Here is a 22,711-nt window from a genome sequence, read left to right on the forward strand (position 1 = left end):
TCCTGGATGAGATCACGAACATGACGAGGAGTCTCGAAATGGTCGAGAGGTAAAGATTGATATATAGAACGATAGTATTCGGACACCAGAAGTGTTCCGGAGGGTACCGGGTACATATCGGGTCACCGGAAGGGGTTCCGGACACCCCCGGCAAAAGATATGGGCCTAATGGGCCAAGAGGGGAAACGCACCAGCCACCAGGGGCTGGTGCGCCCCCCCCCCCATATGGGCTGAACCAGAGGAGAAGGAAAGAGGGGAAGGGAGAAGGAAAGGGGGTATTCGGCCTCCCCTTTCCTTCCCTCCTCTCTCCTCTTTCCTTCCCCCTCCGGTAAATAAGGAAGGGGGCGACCGGCCTAGGAGGAACCCAAGTAGGATTCGGTCCTACTTGGGGCGCCTCTTGGCCTCTCCCCTCTCCCTCCCACCTATATATATGTGGGGGGCGCTCCTAGCACACCCCGGACAATTGTTAGCCGTGTGTGGCGCCCCCTCCACCGTTTACTCCCACAGTCATATCTTCGTAGTGCTTAGGCGAAGCCCTGCGGATCACTTCACCATCACCGTCACCACACCGTCGTGCTGACGAAACTCATCTACTACCTCGATGTCTTGCTGGATCAAGAAAGCGAGGTACGTCACCGAGTTAAACGTGTGCAGAACTCGGAGGTGTCGTACGCTCGGTACTCGATCGGTGGATCGCAAAGAAAGTTCGACTACATCAACCGCATTGTGAAACACTTCCGCTTACGGTCTACGAGGGTACGTAGACACACTCTCCCCCTTGTTGCTATGCATCTCCTAGATAGATCTTGCGTGAGCGTAGGAAATTTTTTGAAATTGCATGCTATGTTCCCCAACAGAGCCCTGCCCCACCGTCGATGAGGGTCTTGGTAACAAGGACATTGCTGATGGTCGGCATGCAGAGCATCGGGAGTGAGCCAGCGGTGGCTGAGCACTTGATTTGGTCCATCGAGTCAAAGGTGATGGCGTGCTTGGACCACCTGAGGGGGCGCGACACCTCAAGCTTGGGGAGGGCCGCGTTCACCTCACGAGCGAACTGCTTGAAGATGCGATGAGAGGCGGGAGCCTGAGCACCACCCAGGATGCAGGCTATCACGTGAGGCTCTTGGAAGCCCCTAGCCCCATCGTCTTGTTGGTCGTCGTCGTTTTTCCTTAGCGGCAGCGGCAGCGGAGGGAGGCCGGCGTTGCCTTGAGGGCAGTCCTCACGAGGCTGGTCTCGCCAAGGACCATCATGAGGTTGACCTTGCCAGCGGTCCTTCTGAGGCTGATCATGCCAGTCTTGACGAGGGTCGCGGTTGTCCCAGCGGCCTCCGCCACGGCCTCCTCCACGGTCGTAGTCGCGGTCGCCGCGCTCGGGGCGGCGGGCGAGGCACCCGTCTCGGATCGCCTTGAGCTCCTGGCAGTCGTTGGTGTTGTGGTTGTGGACGTTGTGGAAGATGCAGAACGGTAGGTTGCCCCTCGGGGGCTCACCGTGGTCATGACGCGCTTCATCTCAAGCTCAGACTCAAACGTCACAACGTAATTGGGTGATTATAAAGATTCTCTACAGGTATCTCCAAAGATGTTTGTTGGGTTGGCATAGATCGAGATTAGGATTTGTCACACCGAGTATTGGAGATGTATCTTTGGGCCCTCTCTTTAATGCACATCATATGAACCCCTGCAAGCAATGTGACTAATGAGTTAGTTACGGGATGATGCACTACGGAATGAGTGCCGGTAATGAGATTGAACTAGGTATGATGATACCGATGATCGAATCTCAGGCAAGTAACATACCGATGACAAAGGAAATAACTATGTTGACATTGCGGTTCGACGGATAAAGATCTTCGTAGGATATGTGTGAACCAATATGAGCATCTAGGTTCCGCTATTGGTTATTGACCGGAGAGGTGTCTCGGCCATGTCTACATAGTTCTCGAACCAGTATGGTCCGCACGCTTAACATGCAATGATGATAGGTATTATCTGAGTTATGTGTTTTCTTGACCGAAGGTTGCTCGGAGTCCCGGATGAGATCACGGACATGACGAGGAGTCTCGAAATGGTCGAGAGATAAAGATTGATATATTGGAAGGTTATATACGGACACTTGAATGCTTCTGAAGAGGTTCGGGTATTTTTCGGAGTACTGGGAGGTTACCGGAACCCCCGGGGAAAGTTAATGGGCCTCATCGGCCATAGTGGAGAAGAGGAGGCAGGCCACGCAAGGTGGCGCCCCCTCCCCCCCAGCCAATCTGAATTGGACAAGGGGTGAGGGGGCACGGCGCCCCCTTTCCTTCTCCCTCTCCACCTCTTCCCCCTTTCCCCCTCTCCGTAAGAAGGAAAAAGAGGGGGGCCGAATCCTACTAGGAGTGGAGTCCTAGTAGGACTCCCCCCTCCTTGGTGCGCCCCTTGTGGCCAGCCTCCTCCCCTCCTCCTTTATATACAGGGGCGGGGGGCACCCCAAAGCACATCAATTGTTTAGCCGTGTGCGGTGCCTCCCTCCACCGTTTACTCTTCCGGTCATATTATCGTAGTGCTTAGGCGAAGCCCTGCGCGGATCACTTCACCAACACCATCATCATGTCGTCGTGGTGACAGAACTCATCGACTCCATCGACACTCTGTTGGATCAAGAGTTTTAGGGACGTCATCGAGCTAAACGTGTGCAGAACTCGGAGGTGTCGTACCTTTGGTACTTGATCGGTTGATTCGAGAAGACGTTTGACTACATCAACCGCGTTAAGTTAACGCTTCCGCTTTCGGTCTACGAGGGTACGTGGACACACTCTCCCCCTCTCCTTGCTATACATCTCCAAGATAGATCTTGCGTGAGCGTAGAATTTTTTTTGAAATTGCATGTTATATTTCCCAACAGTGGCATCCAAGCCAGGTCTATGCGTAGATGATATGCATGAGTAGAACACAAAGAGTTGTGGGCGGTGATTGTCATACTGCTTACCACCAATGTCTTATTTTGATTTGGCACTATTGTTGGATGAAGCGGCCCAGACAACCTTACATGACCGCGTTCATGAGACCGGTTCCACCAACAGACATGCAACTAGTTTTGCATAAAGGTGGCTGGTGGATGTCTGTTTCTCCAACTTTAGTTGAATCGAATTTGACTGCGGCCGGTCCTTGTGAAGGTTAAAACAGCCAACTTGATAAATCACCGTTGTGGTTTTTGTGCCATAGGTATGTACGGTTCATGCTAGCAGCCCATAGCAGCCACATAAAACTTGCAACAAACAAAGTAGAGGACGTCTAACTTGTTTTTGCAGGGCATGTTGTGATGTTATATGTTCAAGACATGATGTGATATAAAGATTATTGTATGAGATGATCATGTTTTGTAAAAGTTATCAGCAACTGGCAGGAGCCATATGGTTGTCTATTGTATGAAATACAAGTGCTATGTAATTTCTTTACTTTATCACTAAGCGTTAGCTATAGTCATAGAAGCAATTGTTGGCGAGACGACCACGACGCTACGATGGAGATCAAGATGTCAAGCCGGTGACGATGGAGATCATGACGTTGCTCCGATGATGGAGATCAAAAGCACAAGATGATGATGGCCATATCATGTCACATATTTTGATTGCATGTGATGTTTACCTTTTATGCATCTTATTTTGCTTAGTATGGTGGTAGCATTATAAGATGATCCCTCACTAAATTTCAAGGTATAAGTGTTCTCCCCGAGTATGCACCGTTGTGAAAGTTCTTCGTGCTGAGACACCACGTGATGATCGGGTGTGATAAGATCTACGTTAAAATACAATGGGTGCAAGACTGATTTGCATACGTGGAATACTCGGGTTAATCTTGACGAGCCTAGCATATACAGATATTGCCTCGAAACAATGGAGACCGAAAGGTCGAACGTGAATCATATAGTAGATATGATCAACATAGTGATGTTCACCATTGATGACTACTCCATCTCACATGATGATCGGACATGGTTTAGTTGACTTGGATCATGTATCATTTAGATAACTAGAGGGATGTCTATCTAAGTGAGAGTTCTTAATTGAACTTAATTTGTGAAGACATTCGACTACATCAACTGTGTTAACTAAACGCTTACGCTTTCGGTCTACGAGGGTACGTGGACACACTCTCCCCTCTTGTTGCTATGCATCTCCTAGATAGATCTTGCGTGATCGTAGGAATTTTTTTGAATTACTACATTCCCCAACAGTGGCATCCGAGCTAGGTCTATGCGTAGATGTTTTATGCACGAGTAGAACACAAAGAGTTGTGGGCGATAATAGTCATACTGCTTACCACCAACGTTTTACTTTGATTCGGCGATATTGTTGGATGAAGCGGCCCGGACCGACATTACATGAACGCGTTCATGAGACTGGTTCTATCGGCGTGCTTTTGCACATAGGTGGCTGGCGGGTGTCTGTTTCTCCAACTTTAGTTGAATCGAGTTTGACTACGGACGGTCCTTGTTGAAGGTTAAAACAGCACACTTGACGAAAAATCGTTGTGGTTTTTGATGCGTAGGAAAGAAGGGTTCTTGCTAGAAGCCCGTAGCAGCCACGTAAAACTTGCAACAACAAAGTAGAGGATGTCTAACTTGTTTTTGCAGGGCTTGTTGTGATGTGATATGGTCAAGGCATGATGAGATATAAATTGTTGTATGAGATGATCATGTTTTGTAACAAAGTTACCGGCAACTGGCAGGAGCCATATGGTTGTCGCTTTATTGTATGAAATGCAATCGCCATGTAATTGCTTTACTTTATCACTAAGCGGTAGCGATAGTCGTAGTAGCAGTAGTTGGCGAGACGATAACGATACTACGATGGAGATCAAGGTGTCAAGCCGGTGACGATGGAGATCATGATGATGCTTCAGTGATGGAGATCATGAGCACAACATGATGATGGCCATATCATGTCACATATTTTGATTGCATGTGATGTTTATCTTTTATGCATCTTATTTTGCTTAGTACGGCAATAGCATTATAAGATGATCCCTTACTAAATGTCAAGGTATAAGTGTTCTCCCTGAGTATGCACCATTGCTACAGTTTGTCGTGCCGAGACACCACATGATGACCGGTGTGATAATCTCTACATTCACGTACAACGGGTGCAAGCCAGTTTTGAACATGCAGAATACTCGGGTTAAACTTGACGAGCCTAGCATATGCAGATATGGCCTCGGAACACTGAGACCGAAAGGTCGAATGTGAATCATATAGTAGATATGATCAACATAGTGATGTTCACCATTGAAAACTACTCCATCTCACGTGATGATCGGACATGGTTTAGTTGATTTGGATCACGTGATCATTTAGATGACTAGAGGGGTGTCTATCTAAGTGGGAGTTCTTAAGTAATATGATTAATTGAACTTAATTTATCATGAACTTGGTCCTGATAGTTTTTTGCATATCTATGTTGTAGATCAATGGTCCGTGCTACCGTTCCTTTGAATTTTAGTGCGTTCCTAGAGAAAACTAAGTTGATAGATGATGACAGCGACTACACGGACTAGGTCTGTAACTTGAGGATTGTCCTCAATGCTGCACAGAAGAATTATGTCCTTGATGCACCACTCGATGCAAGGCCTGGTGCAGGAGCAGAAGCTGACATTGAGAACGCCTGGCAAGCTCGATCTGATGACTACTCGTTAGTTCAGTGTGCCATTCTTTATGGCTTAGAATCAGGACTTCAAAGATGTTTTGAACATCATGGACCATATGAGATGTTCCAGGAGTTGAAGTTAATATTTCAAGAAAATACCCGAGTTGAGAGATATGAAGTCTCCAACAAGTTCTATTGCTGCAAAATGGAGGAGAACAGTTCTGTTAGTGAGCACATACTCAGAATGTCTGGGTACCATAATCACTTGACTCGGCTGGGAGTTAATCTTCCAGATGATTGTGTCATTGACAGAGTTCTTCAATCACTGCCACCAAGCTACAAAGGCTTCATGATGAACTACAATATGCAAGGGATGGACAAGACTATTCCCGAGCTATTCGCGATGCTAAAGGCCACGGAGGTAGAAATCAAGAAGGGGTGTCAAGTGTTGATGGTTAATAAGACCACTAGTTTCAAGAAGAAGGGCAAGGGTAAAAAGAAGGGGAACTTCAAAAAGAATGACAAGCAAGTTGTCACTCCCAGGAAGAAACCCAAGTTTGGACCCCAGCCTAAAACTGAGTGCTTCTACTGCAAAGGGACAGGTCACTGGAAGCAGAACTGCCCCAAGTATTTGGCGGATAAGAAGCATGGCAAAATGAACAAAGATATATTTGATATACATGTTGTTGATGTGTACCTTACTAATTCTCGTAGTAGTGCCTAGGTATTTGATACCGGTTCAATTGCTCATATTTGTAACTCGAAGCAGGGACTATGGATTAAACGAAGATTGGCTAAGGACGAGGTGACGATGCGCGTCAGAGATGGTTCCAAGGTTGATGTGATCAACGTCGGCATGCTACCTCTACATCTACCTTCGGGATTAGTTTTAGACCTAAATAATTGTTATTTGGTGCCACCGTTGAGCATGAACATTATATCTGGATCTTGTTTAGTGCGAGGCGGTAATTCATTTAAATTAGAGAATAATGGTTGTTCTATTTATATGAGTAATATCTTTTATGGTCATGCACCCGTGAAGAGTGGTCTATTTCTGTTCAATCTTGATCGTGATGATACACATATTCATAATATTGATGCCAAAAGATGCAAAGTTGATAATGATAGTGCAACTTATTAGTGGCACTGCCGTTTGGGTCATATCGGTATAAAGCGCATGAAGAAACTCCATAAAGATGGACTTTTGGAATCACTTGATTATGAATCATTTAATACTTGCGAATCGTGCCTTCTGGGCAAGATGACTAAAACTCCGTTCTCCGAAACAATGGAACGAGCTAGTGACTTACTGGAAATAATACATACCGATGTATGTGGTCCAATGAGTGTTGATGCTCGTGGCGGGTATCATTATTTTTTGACCTTCACAGATGATTTGAGCAGATATGGGTATATCTACTTAATGAAACACAAGTCTGAAACATTTGAAAAGTTCAAAGAATTTCAGAGTGAAGTGGAGAATCATCATAACAAGAAAATAAAGTTTCTACGATCTGATCGTGGAGGAGAATATTTCAGTTACAAGTTTGGCCTTCATTTAAAACAATGTGGAATAGTTTCACAGCTCATGCCACCTGGAACACCACAACGTAATGGTGTGTCCGAACATCGTAACCGCACTTTATTGGATATGGTGTGGTCTATGACGTCTCTTACCGATTAACCACTATCTTTTTGGGGTTATGCATTAGAGACAGTTGCATTCACTTTAAACAGGGCACCGTCAAAGTCCGTTGAGACGACACCGTATGAACTATGGTTTGGTAGCAAACCTAAGCTGTCGTTTCTTAAAGTTTGGGGATGCGATGCTTATGTCAAAAGGCTTCAGCCGATAAACTCAAACCCAAATTGGAGAAATGTGTTTTCATAGGAATCCCTAAGGAAACAATTGGGTATACCTTCTACCACCAGTCCGAAGGCAAGATTTTTGTTGCTAAGAACGGAACATGTCATGGAATTGTCACGGCAGATGCCCTAGCATGAGGACTTAGGTGTGGAACCATCGCAACGTAGTTGGCTTGAAGGGGTTAAAACGGGACAAGGGACACAGAGAATTTTACCCAGGTTCGTCCCCTCGCAACTCCTACTTTAGGTTGTATTGCTTGGGTTTCGATTACCAGGGAGCGAATACGCTTGACCTAGTTCTCGACTTGTTGTTTTCCTACCCTAACCCGCCGCTGGGTCACCCCTTTATATACACAGGCTGATGCCCGGCGGCTTACAGATTCCCGGCCGGCTCATACACAACGTGTCTGGCTCAGTGACAGAACTAAACTTTCCTTAACATACAAGTTAAACATATGGCGGTTTATGCCCGTGGGCCTCAAGTCTCCTCCGGGTCTTGGGCCTTCAGTAAGCTTGCTTCTTGAACCGCCATCTTCAACATCTTCTTTGTCCTCCTCATTATGAACCGCCAGTGGTATGACCCGTCCCCTCCTGGGCGGGTCATACCCAATAGTTTTATCCCCAACAAAACCTTTTTAGAGAAGGAGTTTCTCTCAAAAGAAGTGAGTGGGAGGAAAGTAGAACTTGATGAGGTAATTGTACCTGCTCTCAATTTGGAAAGTAGCCCATCCGAGAAATTTGTTCTTGTGATGCCTACACCAACTAGATAGGAAGCTAATGATAAAGATCATGAAACTACAGATCAAGTTGCTACAGAACCTCGTAGGTCTGGCAGAGCACGATCCGCACCAGAGTGGTACGGTAATCCTGTTCTGGAGGTTATGTAACTTAACCATGACGAACCTACAAACTATGAAGAACCTATGATGAGCCCAGATTCCGATAAATGTCTTGAGGCCATGAAATCTGAGATGGGATCCATGTATGAGAACAAAGTATGGACTTTGGTGGATCTGCCCGATGATCGGCGACCCATAGAGAATAAATGGATCTTCAAGAAGAAGACTGACGCTGATGGTAATGTTACCGTCTATAAAGCTCGACTTGTTGCAAAGGGTTTTCGACAAGTTCAAGGAGTTGACTACGATGAGATGTTCTCACCCGTAGCGATGCTTAAGTCTGTCTGAATCATGTTAGCAATTGTCGCATTTTATGATTATGAAATCTGGAAAATGGATGTCGAAACTGCATTTCTTAATGGATTTCTTAAAGAAGAGTTGTATATGATGCAACTAGAAGGTTTTGTTGATCCTAAAGGTGCTAACAAAGTGTGCAAGCTCTAGCGATCCATTTATGGACTGGTGCAAGCATCTCGAAGTTGGAATATACGCTTTGATGAGGTGATCAAAGCATATGGTTTTATATAGACTTTTGGAGAAGCCTGTATTTACAAGAAATTGAGTGGGAGCTCTATAGCATTTCTAATACTATATGTGGATTACATATTCTTGATTGGAAATGATGTAGAATTTCTGAATAGCATAAAAGGATACTTGAACAAGAGTTTTTCAATGAAAGACCTTGGTGAAGCTGCTTATATATTGGGCATCAAGATCTATAGAGATAGATCAAGACGCTTGATAGGACTTTCACAAAGCACATACCTTGATAAAGTTTTGAAGAAGTACAAAATGGATCAGTCAAAGAAAGGGTTCTTGCCTGTGTTACAAGGTGTGAAATTGAGTCAGACTCAATGCCCGACCACTGCAGAAGATAGAGAGAAAATGAAAGTCATTCCCTATGCTTCAGCCATAGGTTCTATCATGTATGCTATGTAGTGTACGAGACCTTATGTGTGCCTTGCTATAAGTTTATCAGGGAGATACCAAAGTAATCCAGGAGTGGATCACTGGACAGCAGTCAAGAACATCCTGAAGTACCAAAAGGACTAGGGATATGTTTCTCATTTATGGAGGTGACAAAGAGCTTGTCGTAAATGGTTACGTCGACCTAGCTTTGACACTGATCCGGATGACTCTAAGTCACAATCCGAATACGTATTTTTATTGAATGGTGGAGCTGTCAGTTGGTGCGGTTCCAAGCAGAGCGTCGTGGTGGGATCTACGTGTGAAGCGGAGTACATAGCTGCTTCGAAAGCAGCAAATGAAGGAGTCTAGATGAAGGAGTTCATATCCGATCTTGGTGTAATACCTAGTGCACCGGGTCCAATGAAAATCTTTTGTGACAATACTGGAACAATTGCCTTGGCGAAGGAATCCAGATTTCACAAAAAGAACAAACACATCAAGAGATGCTTCAACTCCATCCGAGATTTGGTCAAGGAGGGAGACATAGAGATTTGCAAAATACATACGGATAAGAATGTTGCAGACCCGTTGACTAAGCCTCTTCCACGAGCAAAATATGATCAGCACCAAGACTCCATGTGTGTTAGATTCATTACAATGTAATATAGATTATTGACTCTAGTGCAAGTGGGAGACTGAAGGAAATATGCCCTATGGCAATAATAAAGTTGTTATTTTATATTTCCTTATTCATGATAAATATTTATTATTCATGCTAGAATTGTATCAACCGGAAACTTGATACATGTGTGAATACATAGACAAAACTAAGTGTCCCTAGTATGCCTCTACTAAACTAACTCGTTGATCAAAGATGGTTAAGTTTCCTAGCCATGGACATGAGTTGTCATTTGATAACAGGATCACATCATTAGTGGAATGATGTGACGGACAAGACCCATCTGTTAGCTTAGCATAATGATTGTTCAGTTTTATTGCTACTGCTTTCTTCGTGTCAAATATATATTCCTCCGACTATGAGATTATGCAACTCCCGGACACCGGAGGAAGCCTTGTGTGCTATCAAATGTCGCAACATAACTGGGTGATTATAAAGATGCTCTACAGGTATCTCCAAAGGTGTTTGTTGGGTTGCATAGATCGAGATTAGGATTTGTCACTCCGAGTATCGGAGAGGTATCTCTGGGCCCTCTCGGTAATGCACATCATATGAAGCCCTGCAAGAAATGTGACTAATGAGTTAGTTACGGGATGATGCACTACAGAACGAGTAAAGAGACTTGCTAGTAACGAGATTGAACTAGGTATGAAGATACCAATGATCGAATCTCGGGCAAGTAACATACTGATGACAAAGGGAATAACTATGTTGACATTGCGGTTCAACCGATAAAGATCTTCGTAGAATATGTGAGAACCTATATGAGCATCCAGGTTCCGCTATTGGTTATTGACCAGAGAGGTGTCTCGGTCATGTCTAGATAGTTCTCGAACCCGTAGGGTCCGCACGCTTAATGTTCGATGACGATAGGTATTATATGAGTTATGTGTTTTGGTGACCGAAGGTTGGAGTTCCAGATGAGATCACGGACATGACGAGGAGTCTCGAAATGGTCGAGAGATAAATGATCACGGACATTACGGAGAAGAGGAGGCAGGCCACGCGAGGTGGCGCCCCTCCCCCAGCCAATCCGAATTGGACAAGGGGTGAGGGGGTGCGGCGCCCCCTTTCCTTCTCCCTCGCCACCTCTTTCCCCTTTCCCCCTCTCCGTAAGAAGGAAAAAGAGGGGGGAGAATCCTACTAGGAGTGGAGTCCTGGTAGGACTCCCCCTCCTTGGCGCGCCCCTTGTGGCCGGCCTCCTCCCCTCCTCCTTTATATACGGGGGCGAGGGACACCCCAAAGCACATCAATTGTTTAGCCGTGTGCGGTGCCTCCCTCCACCGTTTACTCCTCCAGTCATATTGTCGTAGTGCTTAGGCGAAGCCCTGCACGGATCACTTCACCAACACCGTCATCACACCGTCGTGCTGACGAAACCCATCGACTCCATTGATACTCTACTGGATCAAGAGTTCGAGGGACATCATCGAGCTGAACGTGTGCAGTACTCGGAGGTGTCATGCCTTCGGTACTTGATAAGTTGATTCGAGAAGACGTTCGACTACATCAACCGCGTTAAGTTAATGCTTCCGCTTTCGGTCTACGAGGGTACATGGACACACTCTCCCCCTCTCGTTGCTATGCATCTCCTAGATAGATCTTGCGTGAGCATAGGAAATTTTTTGAAATTGCATGCTGCGTTTCCCAACAGGCGCATCACACCGGGGCTCAGGGTCGACGTCGCGCCAAGGAGGAGGGGGTGCACCGTGAGCCACATCGCCCGCCTGGGATGGCGGGGGAGGCAGCAAGCGGGATGGCGCAGGGGCCTCTCCGGCGGCGTTGACGAGCTCGGCGATGCGGGCAAGCTAGTCATCGAGAGGTCGTTGGCGGGACGATAACGCAGGAGTTCGCGTGCCATGAGCAGCGCAGCCTGTGGGTTCGCCGGCCCTCAGCGAGCATGAGAGGACGACGTCGTGGCTGGAGTAGGCGACGGAGTGGTGGTGCGGCCATCGCGCCGCACGGTGGGTGGCAGCGACGAGTCCTGCTGCTCGTGAGCAGCGGGGTTAGTGGCGGCGTTGGCCGCAGGGGAATCAGAGCGGCGAGGAGCGTCGTTCCCATGGGTGTCATCTGGGCGACACGAGTGACGTGGCACTCGGCACGGACATGGCGAGCGTCAGCCATGGGAGCGGCGGAACGGAGGCGGAGCGTATGGTGGAAGGACTTCAACACGCCCCTACCTGGCGCGCCAAATGTCGGATTCAAGGCTCCGCGGACTCAAGAAGGTTCGAACTCTGGGGCGTGGGCGAAGAACTCAACATCTCGAGCTCACCAACTCGTCGCCCTATAGCCTAGCCTAGCCGGATTCGCGTGAGCAAGGAAGAAGATGAACACGGCAGTTTACCCAGGTTCAGGCCACCTTGCGGTGTAATACCCTACTCCTACTTTGTGGTGGATTAGCCTCATGAGGGGCTGAGGATGAACTAGTACAGTGGATGAATAGCCTCCTGAGGGTGAGAGTGAGTCGACTAGGGTGGCAATGAGTCGATCCAAGGTGAGAGTCTGTCCCCCCCTTCTACGGTGGTGGCTAGCATATACTTATAGTGGCATCGGTCCTCTTCCCCAAAACTTAGGCGGGAAGGGATTCCACAGTGGCAATTTGAAGGGGAACAAGTAGTACATATTATCCTGATGAAAGGTGGTCTTTGCCTGCAAAGCTTCTGGTCGTGACGCAGCGGTGGGCCCGGCGATGACATCCATCCTGTCGTGCTGATGGTCTTGGTCTTGTTGCACCAGAATGGAAACCTTTAGCAGATTCCTCAGGAACTCATGCCTGTCCTTGTCTCCTTAGCACCAAAGAGAAAACTGCCTCTTCTGCGCCCGCTGGCGCCCGCCTGCCTTGGTCGTCGTGGCATGCATCATCAGCCTCATGAGGCTGGGTACCTGCATAGAAATATCTGCTCCTCGGGAGGCAGCCAGAGGAGGCCGCTACTCCGGAGGTCTTGGTGTCGTACGCCTCGCGAGGGTCTTGTCTTGATGGTCTTGAAGGTGGGCCGTACCAGGTCGTCGAAGGGAGTCACACCATGGGCCGCAGGCAGGCAAGTCTGGGTACTCTTGTTCCCAGAACGCCGACAAATCAAATCTGTCGGAACATCACATGCCATCATGCGCAATGTGCTATCACCATTTGGATAGTGCTATGCCCAAGATCTCCGGCGCAATTCCTCCTCTGCTCAAAGAACTTATTATGTTGCTTTGCGCAGTTGGCAATGTGAAGGAACAAATCCCGAGATATCCTAAACAGGCGTCAAAAGTATTGCTCAGGATACACCGGATTGGGACCGAAATAGTTGAGCACCAGTCTATTATGCCCATCTTTCCTCAACCTACGAATCACCTCTCTTCGGACAATGGAACCACCATACTTTGGCCCCTTGTACGTACGCATGTACATCATCATGATCAAAGCAATGTCCACGTCTTCGTCCATCTCATATTCTTCTTCGAAGGAGGAATCCCACGGAGAGGATATGAACAAACTCATCTACAACACAATACTTCCCATTACAACCTACTCCCTCCGTTTCTAAATATAAGTCTTTTTAGAGATTTCATTATGGACTACATACGGAGCAAAATGAGTGAACTACACTCTAAAATATGTCTATATACATCCGTATATAGTTTGTAGTGCAATCTCTTAAAAGACTTACATTTAGGAACGGAGGGAGTATATCGCAACAACAAGAAAACAAGAAACAAATTTCTTTTACCTTTGAGGTTTTTAGTGTGCAAGGAGGAGAAATCCGACGGGCTTCTCGTCAGGGCGAGTTGGTCGCCGCGCCAGCTAGAAATGGCCTCGGGGTGGTCTTCTCGATGCCTTCGCCCTCGCGGCGTCGTCCGAAAGCCAAAAGCTCTAAAGGAAAAGCGATTCGGCTCGGGCGACGGTCAAGTGGTGGTCGCTAATCGACCTCACCGGCAAGCAATGGTAGTCGCACTAATCGACCTCAGCGGCAAGCAATGGTACTGCGACTGAAGGGTTGCAAATGGTTGGCATCAACGCAATTCAAGGCGGCGGCGGGTCCTGGATCGGTGACAACAACGGGGCTCGAAGGGTTGCAAATGGTTGGCATCAACGCAATTCGAGGCGGCGGCGGGTCCTGGATCGGTGACAACAACGGGGCTGTTGCGGCCGTCCGAAGCAGCGAGATTTGAAGGTTGGGCCAGGGAAGGACACCAGGCGCGCGTCAGTGGCGTCGAACAGTGATATCTCGCCGGCGAAGATCAGGAGGAGAGGTGGGTGCGGCGGCGAGAAACTTCCGGGTGACGGCTGGGCTGCATGCGGCAGCTGTTGTAGTTTGCGGCAGCCTGTTGGATGCTGTAAATATGCCGCACTTGAGGGCAAAATATGAGGCTGGACTAAAAAATTGTATTAAGATTTGAAGATACATCATCTGCTGGAGCATTATTTTGGGTCGATATGCCCTAAAAACAGCCATTTGGACTTGCCCTATTATACAGCATCTGTTAAATAGATACTCTAATGAGATGGACGCATACCAGTGCACGCTCTAACCAGAAAATGGTTCGTGCTTTCATAAACAGGCCATAAAATTCCAAAAAACATTTGAACCTCGCAAGTCATACCAGAGGGGCACACAGCATTGCAGCAAGTTGCAACCTTCAAATTTGAGACTCGTGAAAGGGTTAGACCGACAGTGGATGCTGCCAATAACATCCAACAAATATACCATTTCCCATGCCGAATTACAGCAGATTCCACGGGGAATAACAACACACACAGACAACGTTGACAACATTCTGGACCAAACCAGTACACTCTCCGGGAAAAAGAGAACTCTTCCACACACACAGACAAAAATTTCAAACCAAAATAGACAGATTCTCCACAAAGTTCATGTTTCTACTATATGATTTGATTTGGCGACCTTCTCTTTCCCATCCCACCATCAACCTACACATGGACGAACCAGGAACCAGCTTCATGGACACATGACACCAAGAGACTCATCATCCTCTGACAAAAAAACCTGGGAACCAAGCAAATACCTTAGAACGACGCCATTTCGCTCCTGAAATTTGTTTTTTACAGAGAATTAAGGTTAGACAAAAACTATGTTTGCGTCAAAAATAAAACAATCAAATCACATGTCCACAACACAAGCGGATATAAACAATTCAAACGGGAACTGTTCTGGAGCAAATGACAGGTTATTCCAAACAAGGCACTGCAAACAAGAGATGCTTGGAACAAATAAGTGATCAACAAACTAGATCAAATCATAACATTCAAGAGCTTTTTGATGCTTATGTGTAGCCAAAATTACAACATAATTTCTGCTCTAAAAGAATTAGTATTATGAAGTCTGGGGGCTTCTGTAAGCTTGAAAAACAGACACATTACACCTTTACAAATTTCGACGTTGCTTCTGACTAAGCTATAGGTTTCTGTTGCTCTAGCCTAGCAAAAGGAATGACATTGTGTCCTACCCTACAGGTTTCTGTTGTTCTAGCCTAGAAATGGAATGATAGTATGTTCTACCCTACAAGTTTCTCTTGTTCTAGCCTAACAATAAGAATGATATTACTCTACCCTACAGGTTTAGAAAGTAAACAGAGCACAAGCCAACAAGCATAAGCAGCTAGTCAAGTAGAGATTAGAGGAACATATCAACCACAGCATAAATCACCATATCGAAATAGAAATTGGATGCCAATGATAAGCAGAAAATATTACAAGTTTTTCCCAATTACTGTCCATAATTCTATAGGTAATGAATGGGCACAACAAGGAATGACAGTGTATTCGTCACGTGCTCTGCAAGATTGTAGCCGAGGAAAAGAACAAGCAAGCTTGGTAAGGTAAAGAAGACAGCAGAGAGAATATCAGGACAACAAGAAAGGCTTCCATGGTCCAATTCCAACTCTGAAATGTGGCATAGAGCATCTGGCTTTTCTCTGTGCTGGTCACGGGAGGGTGTTGCAAGAGCCGAATTTTTACCAACCAGTATTGGGAAATAAGTTTCTAAGAAGTCATGGCAAGAAAAGTACTCCATTTACTATGGCAGCTGAAGAAAGATGAACACCTATTGTAGAAAATTTCTTCCAGCAAGCAATTGGATTGCTCTTCCTAACTAAGCAATAACTGCAGCATTCTTTTCATGAAAGCGAGCTTTTTTTGAAGATCTTATCAGATACTTCAGAAACTAGGGCGTGCCTATTGTTGGTGTAGCATGAATTAACGAAGCATGTATAAGTTAGATAATCAACAGCTCAATAGCCATCCAAATGAGAGCGGCGATATGGCTCATGCTATCATATAGTCATATTATCTGGTACGTCCAAGCAGGCTGATAGACAGTTGGACTGCATTAAATGACAAAAGGTGTGAGCCGTGGAAAATCACATATACCCCATGTGCTGGTATGCGGACAGAGCCTGCGTGATGTATATTGTACATCTGATCGTATGTCTGACACTGAAGGGCCCTGCGTCTGGCAACTCGGTTGGTTGATAAGGACCGGCGGTCGTGGTTATTGCTGACGTATTTGGACCATGGTCCAGCTTTTTTTTCCACAGCTGCGATGAAGTGCCAGGGGAATATAAAAAGAAATTACAAAGGATAGGCTTGGGTGGCATCATGGCAGCGTGGGGTGGTCCATAGGTCACCGCGAAAAAGTGTGTGAGGTCTGAAAAAAAAAGGGTGTTGGATGTACACACGGGACACGGGAGGCGGATGGAGACCGAGGCGGCTGGAGCGGAGTCGGCGGCGGCCGCAGCCCGCAGATGCCTCTTCCCCATCATCCCGCCCCGCCGGGTGACCCGTCGCTCGAGACCCTCTCTCACCCCCTGCCCTTCCCCCCTTGATTCCTTTCGGGCAGTCTCGCAGCCGCGCGCAACCGTTCATGACGATAGGATCGAGGTGGCGGGAAAGGATGGGTGGTGGTGCGAGAGGTGCCTTCACAGGATAGCTGCGGTGGCCACGGGGGCGAGGAAGCAGAGACAGCGGCCCTGCAGAGTCCGGCGAGTCGGCGGTCAAGCCCGATCCAAAGACTCCAGGCTGGATAAGGAGGTATAGTCCCGGCAATCATCTTCCACACGGTGTGTTGTTTTCTGATTTGTGTGTGGGAGCACGATTTGCGCGTTAGTGTAATTAGGTTTAGATTGTTGTGGTTGTGGATATGCTGGCTTGACTTATTGCGTAGTGGAGGGTAGATTTCCCTAAATTTCCTTTAGCCTACACCTTGTACTAAATCTGGTATGAAGAAAACGATGGTGGTGCACCTAAAAATTGTATGAAACATGCCATTGGCTTGGCTAGTCCAGTTTTGGTGTATGAAGTGTAATCTCTGTCAGTATCAACACCAGTTTTGGTGTTAGTGAAAATAGTGCTGATACTTTCAATCAAGAACAGGGGATAACCCCGATTTAGTAAGCAAAGAGTGGCCACGGGAAAAAATGGAAAAGAAACGAATTAAAGTAATCTGGGGTGAGATGTTAGGAAGCACGCGTGGTGTTAAAGCACACGTTCTTAACTGGCAAATTGTAATTCCAGTGCTAGTTCTTGCGGCTAGATGAAGTGATGTTCTATTATGCGTGGAGTGGAGGCTATGTTTTAAAGGCGTCCGTAAGGCGACGCCTAGGCGACGCCTAGGCGTCGAGGCGCCCCCCCAGCGCTTTGCGCTTTAGGCGCCTAGGCGTCCACTTTAGGCGCCTAGGCGTCGCCTAGGCGTCGAAGCGCCCCCCCAGCGCCTTAAAGCAAGGCGTCGCCTTAAAAACATAGAGTGGAGGAAAAAATTCTTGTGGGGAGGGAGGGGATTTTTAAGATCACGGGCTGTTGATTGTTTTTTTTTTAGAATCAATGTAAGCAGAGCTGATAGTGATGCAGTTGTGTAATGCAATTTGGGCTCGAGGTGTTGTTGTGTCCCATTTTGGTTGCAGTTCGTGCCCCGGTAGGATGGGTGCACTTGAGAAGTCAATACGAGGTTTTGCGGAAAGAGATGGAGAAGAAGTGGTGCAGCCAGAACTGGGAACCACATTCGACTCCTTGACTGAAGCTTACGACTTCTACAGTTTGTACTCATATGTTATATTTTGAAGTTTTTGCTGGTATTCCTTGACGCGCTAACACAATGTAATCCAAAATTGTAAACCAGGGGAAACCTCTGCAAAATTCAAGGGCACAAAACGACGACTTGCCCAGGGACGCCCCTAAGCCGCCTAGGAAGGAATCAAGTTGCAGCAACTACGACGTGGCTGGCCATAGGAAGTACATGTGCGACAGGCAGGGTGGAGATGGTGCTACTCGCTAGAACCAGGATCATAGTACACATTTGGTTGTGCGATAGTTGTTTCAACTAAAAAGTTGTAGAACTTTGAGAAATGGTGCACAATTGTATTAGTCAGATAATAATCAGTTGACAGTTGTTTGATGCTACAATTTGATTCCATTTAGCTTGTACCATATGTTTTACAGAAACTAATAATCAGTTGACAGTTGTTTGATGTTTGAATTTGCTTTCCTTTAGCTTGTACCACGTTGGAGGAACGGGTAACAACGGGGAGAGTATGGGGCCACCAAACGTTAACCTGACAGCCAGCCCATTTGCGACAGTGGCACGGTCCAACAAAAATGACTGACCACCGAGACCGTATAAGGCCAGGGTTGTTGGCACTAATTAATGAGAAGAGACAAACAAGGCCAGCACTGTGCAAAACATCCCACTCCTGCGCAATGCAACTGGGTATACTAGAGCTGGCGAGGATCTCGAGGAGGACCATCGGCCCAGATAATGGTACCATATGGTGGTACGACCCATATCAAATTTCTGATCCAAAACCCTTCTCAGGAAAAGTTCTGCATACTCCATGGAGATTCTACTTAACACCAATATTCATTACCACAAATAGTCAGACAGAACTATCAGACACATAAATCTATCTATCTGATATCTCATCTGGAGATAGGTGCACTACATTACTACTTTTCTGTCCCAAAAAAATGAAATGAATAACATGAACTAAAGGCATGCATCTGAACACATTTTTGTTTGTTTGGAAGAAGCATCTGAACACATATATGAATATATGAATGAATGATTCATCATATTATCTTACTGCATGAAATCCAGTTAGACCATGCATTGTTGTGTTTCAGCTAGCTTAAAGAGCAAGTAGTAGAAGGCACTATATGGCGGTCTGCTCCTATCTGGTAAGATTTTTGAGTCTGAATGGAATGAAAAATCTAATGTGCAGCTTCTAGCTATAGACTGTTGAGGACAGAAGTTTCACTGGAAACTAAAACACAGAACCATGAAGTTAGAAAAATAATTTATTTATATCAACATGACTATCGTGATACCTCCCATTTCCAGGCCAAGTGCACTCGAAATTAAAACACTGAACACAGAAGTTTGAAAATAGAATATGTTTTATCATGCTACAAGCACTAGTACACTGAATTGAAGGAATAGGACATGCAGCAGGAGTATTTTTGACCTGAATGTTTAACCAGAGGTGCAAGCTAGTGCATTTTTTTTCCATAAACACAAGTGCTTAAACCAAACCGTACAAGAGTGTTTAAACCACAGGTGCAAGATAGTGTAAATTTTCTTCATAAATACAAGTGCTTGAACCAAACCATACAAGAGAAGATCAATAATTTTATCCATAGTTGCTCAGCGAATTGTGTGTTTTAAATGACAGGGAGGCAACACAGCAAACAAACTTGTACCAATGAATGACTTTCATCCTCCAGACTTTGAGGACACGTATTAAAATGTATTACTATCACAAGGAAAAAAAAGAACGGAAAGGAACAAGTTGCTTACCTAGACGATGTTGGCATTATAGGCAGCACAAAGCTGAAGAAGAGCACTTTTGTTTGCTGGGTCCACATGCTGCTCAATGATAGGACCAAACCTTCCAGGAGACTGTGCAGAAAGCGAGGCCAAGGATGTTACCAGAAACTGCTTTGGATCATTTATGTCTTTCAACAGATCATCTTCACTCTTCCCAGCATATTGAAGGCGTACAAATGAGACAGAATAACCTGATGTCCTCTGACTATCCACCGCATCAGCTCCGTCATTTTGCTCTTGTTGTACTCCATCTTGCTCCGTTCTAGACAACAGTGTGACAATGCTATCAAGCAATTTACCCCACGTTTGGGCTGCAGCAGCATCCAGCAGCACCGCGGACTCACAAAGCAACTTTGTTGAGGCAACTGCTGTAAGCTTGATTTCAAGAGAACCTTTGATCAACTTGAGATTGGGAATCCAAAAACGCTGAAGAATTGTGGTGAAGAGATTTGGCTGAATCGTATCAACAGAACTGACAAGAACACCTGGCCCATACTTGACTGACACCAAGGACATGACCACCACAAGAGAATTCACAAACTTCACTGCTTGCCTAGTCTGTAAGCGAGTAAAGAGAGCACTCCATATCTCACTTATGTGTGGATTGATAATGTCCAAACCAACATTTTCCACTAGTGTGTTAAGCATGTAGAATGCAGAATCTTCCGTGCTGCTGCGTGAAACTAGACTACGGAATATCACTAAGATATTTGGCAGCCTACCTTCTTGGTTAAGCTCATTTGGAATTTTCCGAAGGAATGCTCGCAGCAAGCGAACCAAGGCAGGAACACATGGTGGTCGATCCCAAGTAGCATTGCTGAGCAAGACACCAAACAGCTGCATGTAATTCTGCGAGAGAGGTGGTCTGCTCAAATTGACAAGCTGTGCGAATATCTGAAAAGAATATGGCCAGAACTCTGAGATGTCCTCAACTAATATCCTCTGGAGCACTGGGAAGAGGCTTGCCTCAAACAAAGGTACCAACGCTGGGTCTTGTTCACCAGCCTTGCCAATCACTGCTGCCAGAGCTTCAAACAAGTAATGATTAAAGTCAGGGTTCTTGGGGTTATTGCACACTTCCATCAGAATGCCGACAAGACGAGCGGTTATCTCATGAACAACTTGGCCAGCGATAGTTGCAATCCCAAGCACTCTCATCAGGCACTTCATCAGATAGGGGTTCTCATAAGAATCAGGATAACCTAACGCCTTGGACAGGCTCTGAATAATCTGCTGGGCAAAAGAGTTGATATCAGCAGCAACATAGCGTGAAGCTCTTGTCACCACATTGACCCCTGGTACCTGGACAACATCCTTGGTGATCAGCAGGTTCTCAATAAAGATCGCAGCATAGGAATGGACAACATTGGACTCATGCGTCAGGAACCTTGTCACACTTGGAAGCAGAGCTAGTGCAGTGGCTTTGGGTATCTGATCCTTGAACTCCTTCAAGAACCTGAGGACTGTTGCCTTCAGCATTGGCTCAGATTCCCAATCAGGGGCCTGCAGCTCGGGCACAATCACAGATGCAAAGAATCTCTCCATGTCAACCACAGGTGTCCCACCACCTGTGGCACCAGGCTTCTGCATAAGAGCGATAACAAGATATATCGCAGCGTCCTTCTCCTTCCAGTTGTTTGCCCTGTCAGCCGCATATGCAGCCAACATCTGCTGGACCTGTGCTGATACAAGAACAGCCACCTGTTCCCGGTAGTTCGCGGCTAGCCCCCGCAGCAAGCGGCATGCAGCACGCCTCAGTGTATCCGTATCACTTCCCTCTGCATCACGCCTGACATATTCCACCCAGTTGCCCTCAAACAACTCCTCATCCTCCTCCCGCAGTCGCAGGTTAGGCACAACAACACTGTCACATATCTGTTTCATTGCATCAGGAGTCCCGAACAAAGCATGGTGAACACTCTCGGCGACTGTTGTCAAGAACCTTATAGCAGTCACGGCAAGCTGACCACGGGACGGCGAGACTGTCGGCGCCATGAGGAGCCCCCACACGGCCTCAACAAACTCCTTCAAATATGCCCTGAACTCTTCCTCATACTTCTCCATGTACAGCTGCAGGTTATCACACACAGCAGCTCGGAGCGCATCTGGAGCACCATCTGCCTCGACAGGCGGAGGGTAGGAGGTGGTGAGGAATGCACGGAACTCTGTCATCCACTCACGCATGTGATCCTCGAAGAACTCGGGCAGGTCCACAGAGTTGAGCGAGTAGAAGATCTCGCAGCACAGACGAAGGCACTCAAATACGGGGCGCAGTTCAAGTGGGCTTGCGGCGGCTGCAGAGGCCTGAAGGCGGCGAGAGGTGGAGAGGAAGACCTCGAGGAGGGGCGCCGCAAAAGTGTCTAGGCAGTACTTGAGGTCGATGCGGAGGGTGTTGCTGTCGAAGACGTTGCGGAAGCGGGAGAAGAGGGAGACCGCAGCGGCGAGGAGGGAGTTGGTGGCGGGGACGTCCCCCGCCGAGAGGGCGTTACCGAGCGAGGAGACTATAGACGGGAGGAGCGACTCCCATCTGGCAGGGAAGTCGGAGGCCGCGGCGGCGGCGAGGGCTTCGGAGAGCTGCGACTGGATGAGCGGCGGGGCGGTGAGTAGGAGCTGGAGGATGTGCGTCTTGATGATGACGCAGTCGTTGGGCGGGAGGTGGTCGGCGTCGTCGGCGTCGTCGGCGGGCTTGGGCCAGCGGCGGCGGAGGAGGTTCTTGAAGTGGACGGAGGCGGCGAGGCGGGCCTGGAGGTCGTGGCGCGGGGAGGAGGCGAGGCCGAGGAGCGCGAGCGCGAAGCCCGGGGTGGCGGCCGCGGCGGCGAGGCTCTGCTCGGCGGCGCGGCGGGCGGCGGCGTCGGGGGAGAGCGTCTGCGCGAACCAGCCCGCTAGGGTGTCGAGCATCTCCGGCGGCACCTCCAT

The 22,711-nt window shown here is 47.3% G+C and overlaps 1 protein-coding gene across 1 annotated transcript; it reads right to left on the bottom strand.

Annotated features, from left to right (window-relative positions):
* Nucleotides 1-14,578: 14,578 nt before the first annotated feature.
* LOC123069404 (exportin-2) lies at nt 14,579-22,711 on the bottom strand (the record flags this gene model as incomplete). The annotated part of the gene is given in 2 exon segments (XM_044492254.1): nt 14,579-15,007; nt 19,766-22,711. A coding segment is annotated over 1 exon segment (2,946 nt). The 3' UTR covers nt 14,579-15,007.

The sequence above is a fragment of the Triticum aestivum genome, chromosome 3B (genome assembly GCF_018294505.1).
Source record: "Triticum aestivum cultivar Chinese Spring chromosome 3B, IWGSC CS RefSeq v2.1, whole genome shotgun sequence".
Lineage (NCBI taxonomy): Eukaryota > Viridiplantae > Streptophyta > Magnoliopsida > Poales > Poaceae > Triticum > Triticum aestivum.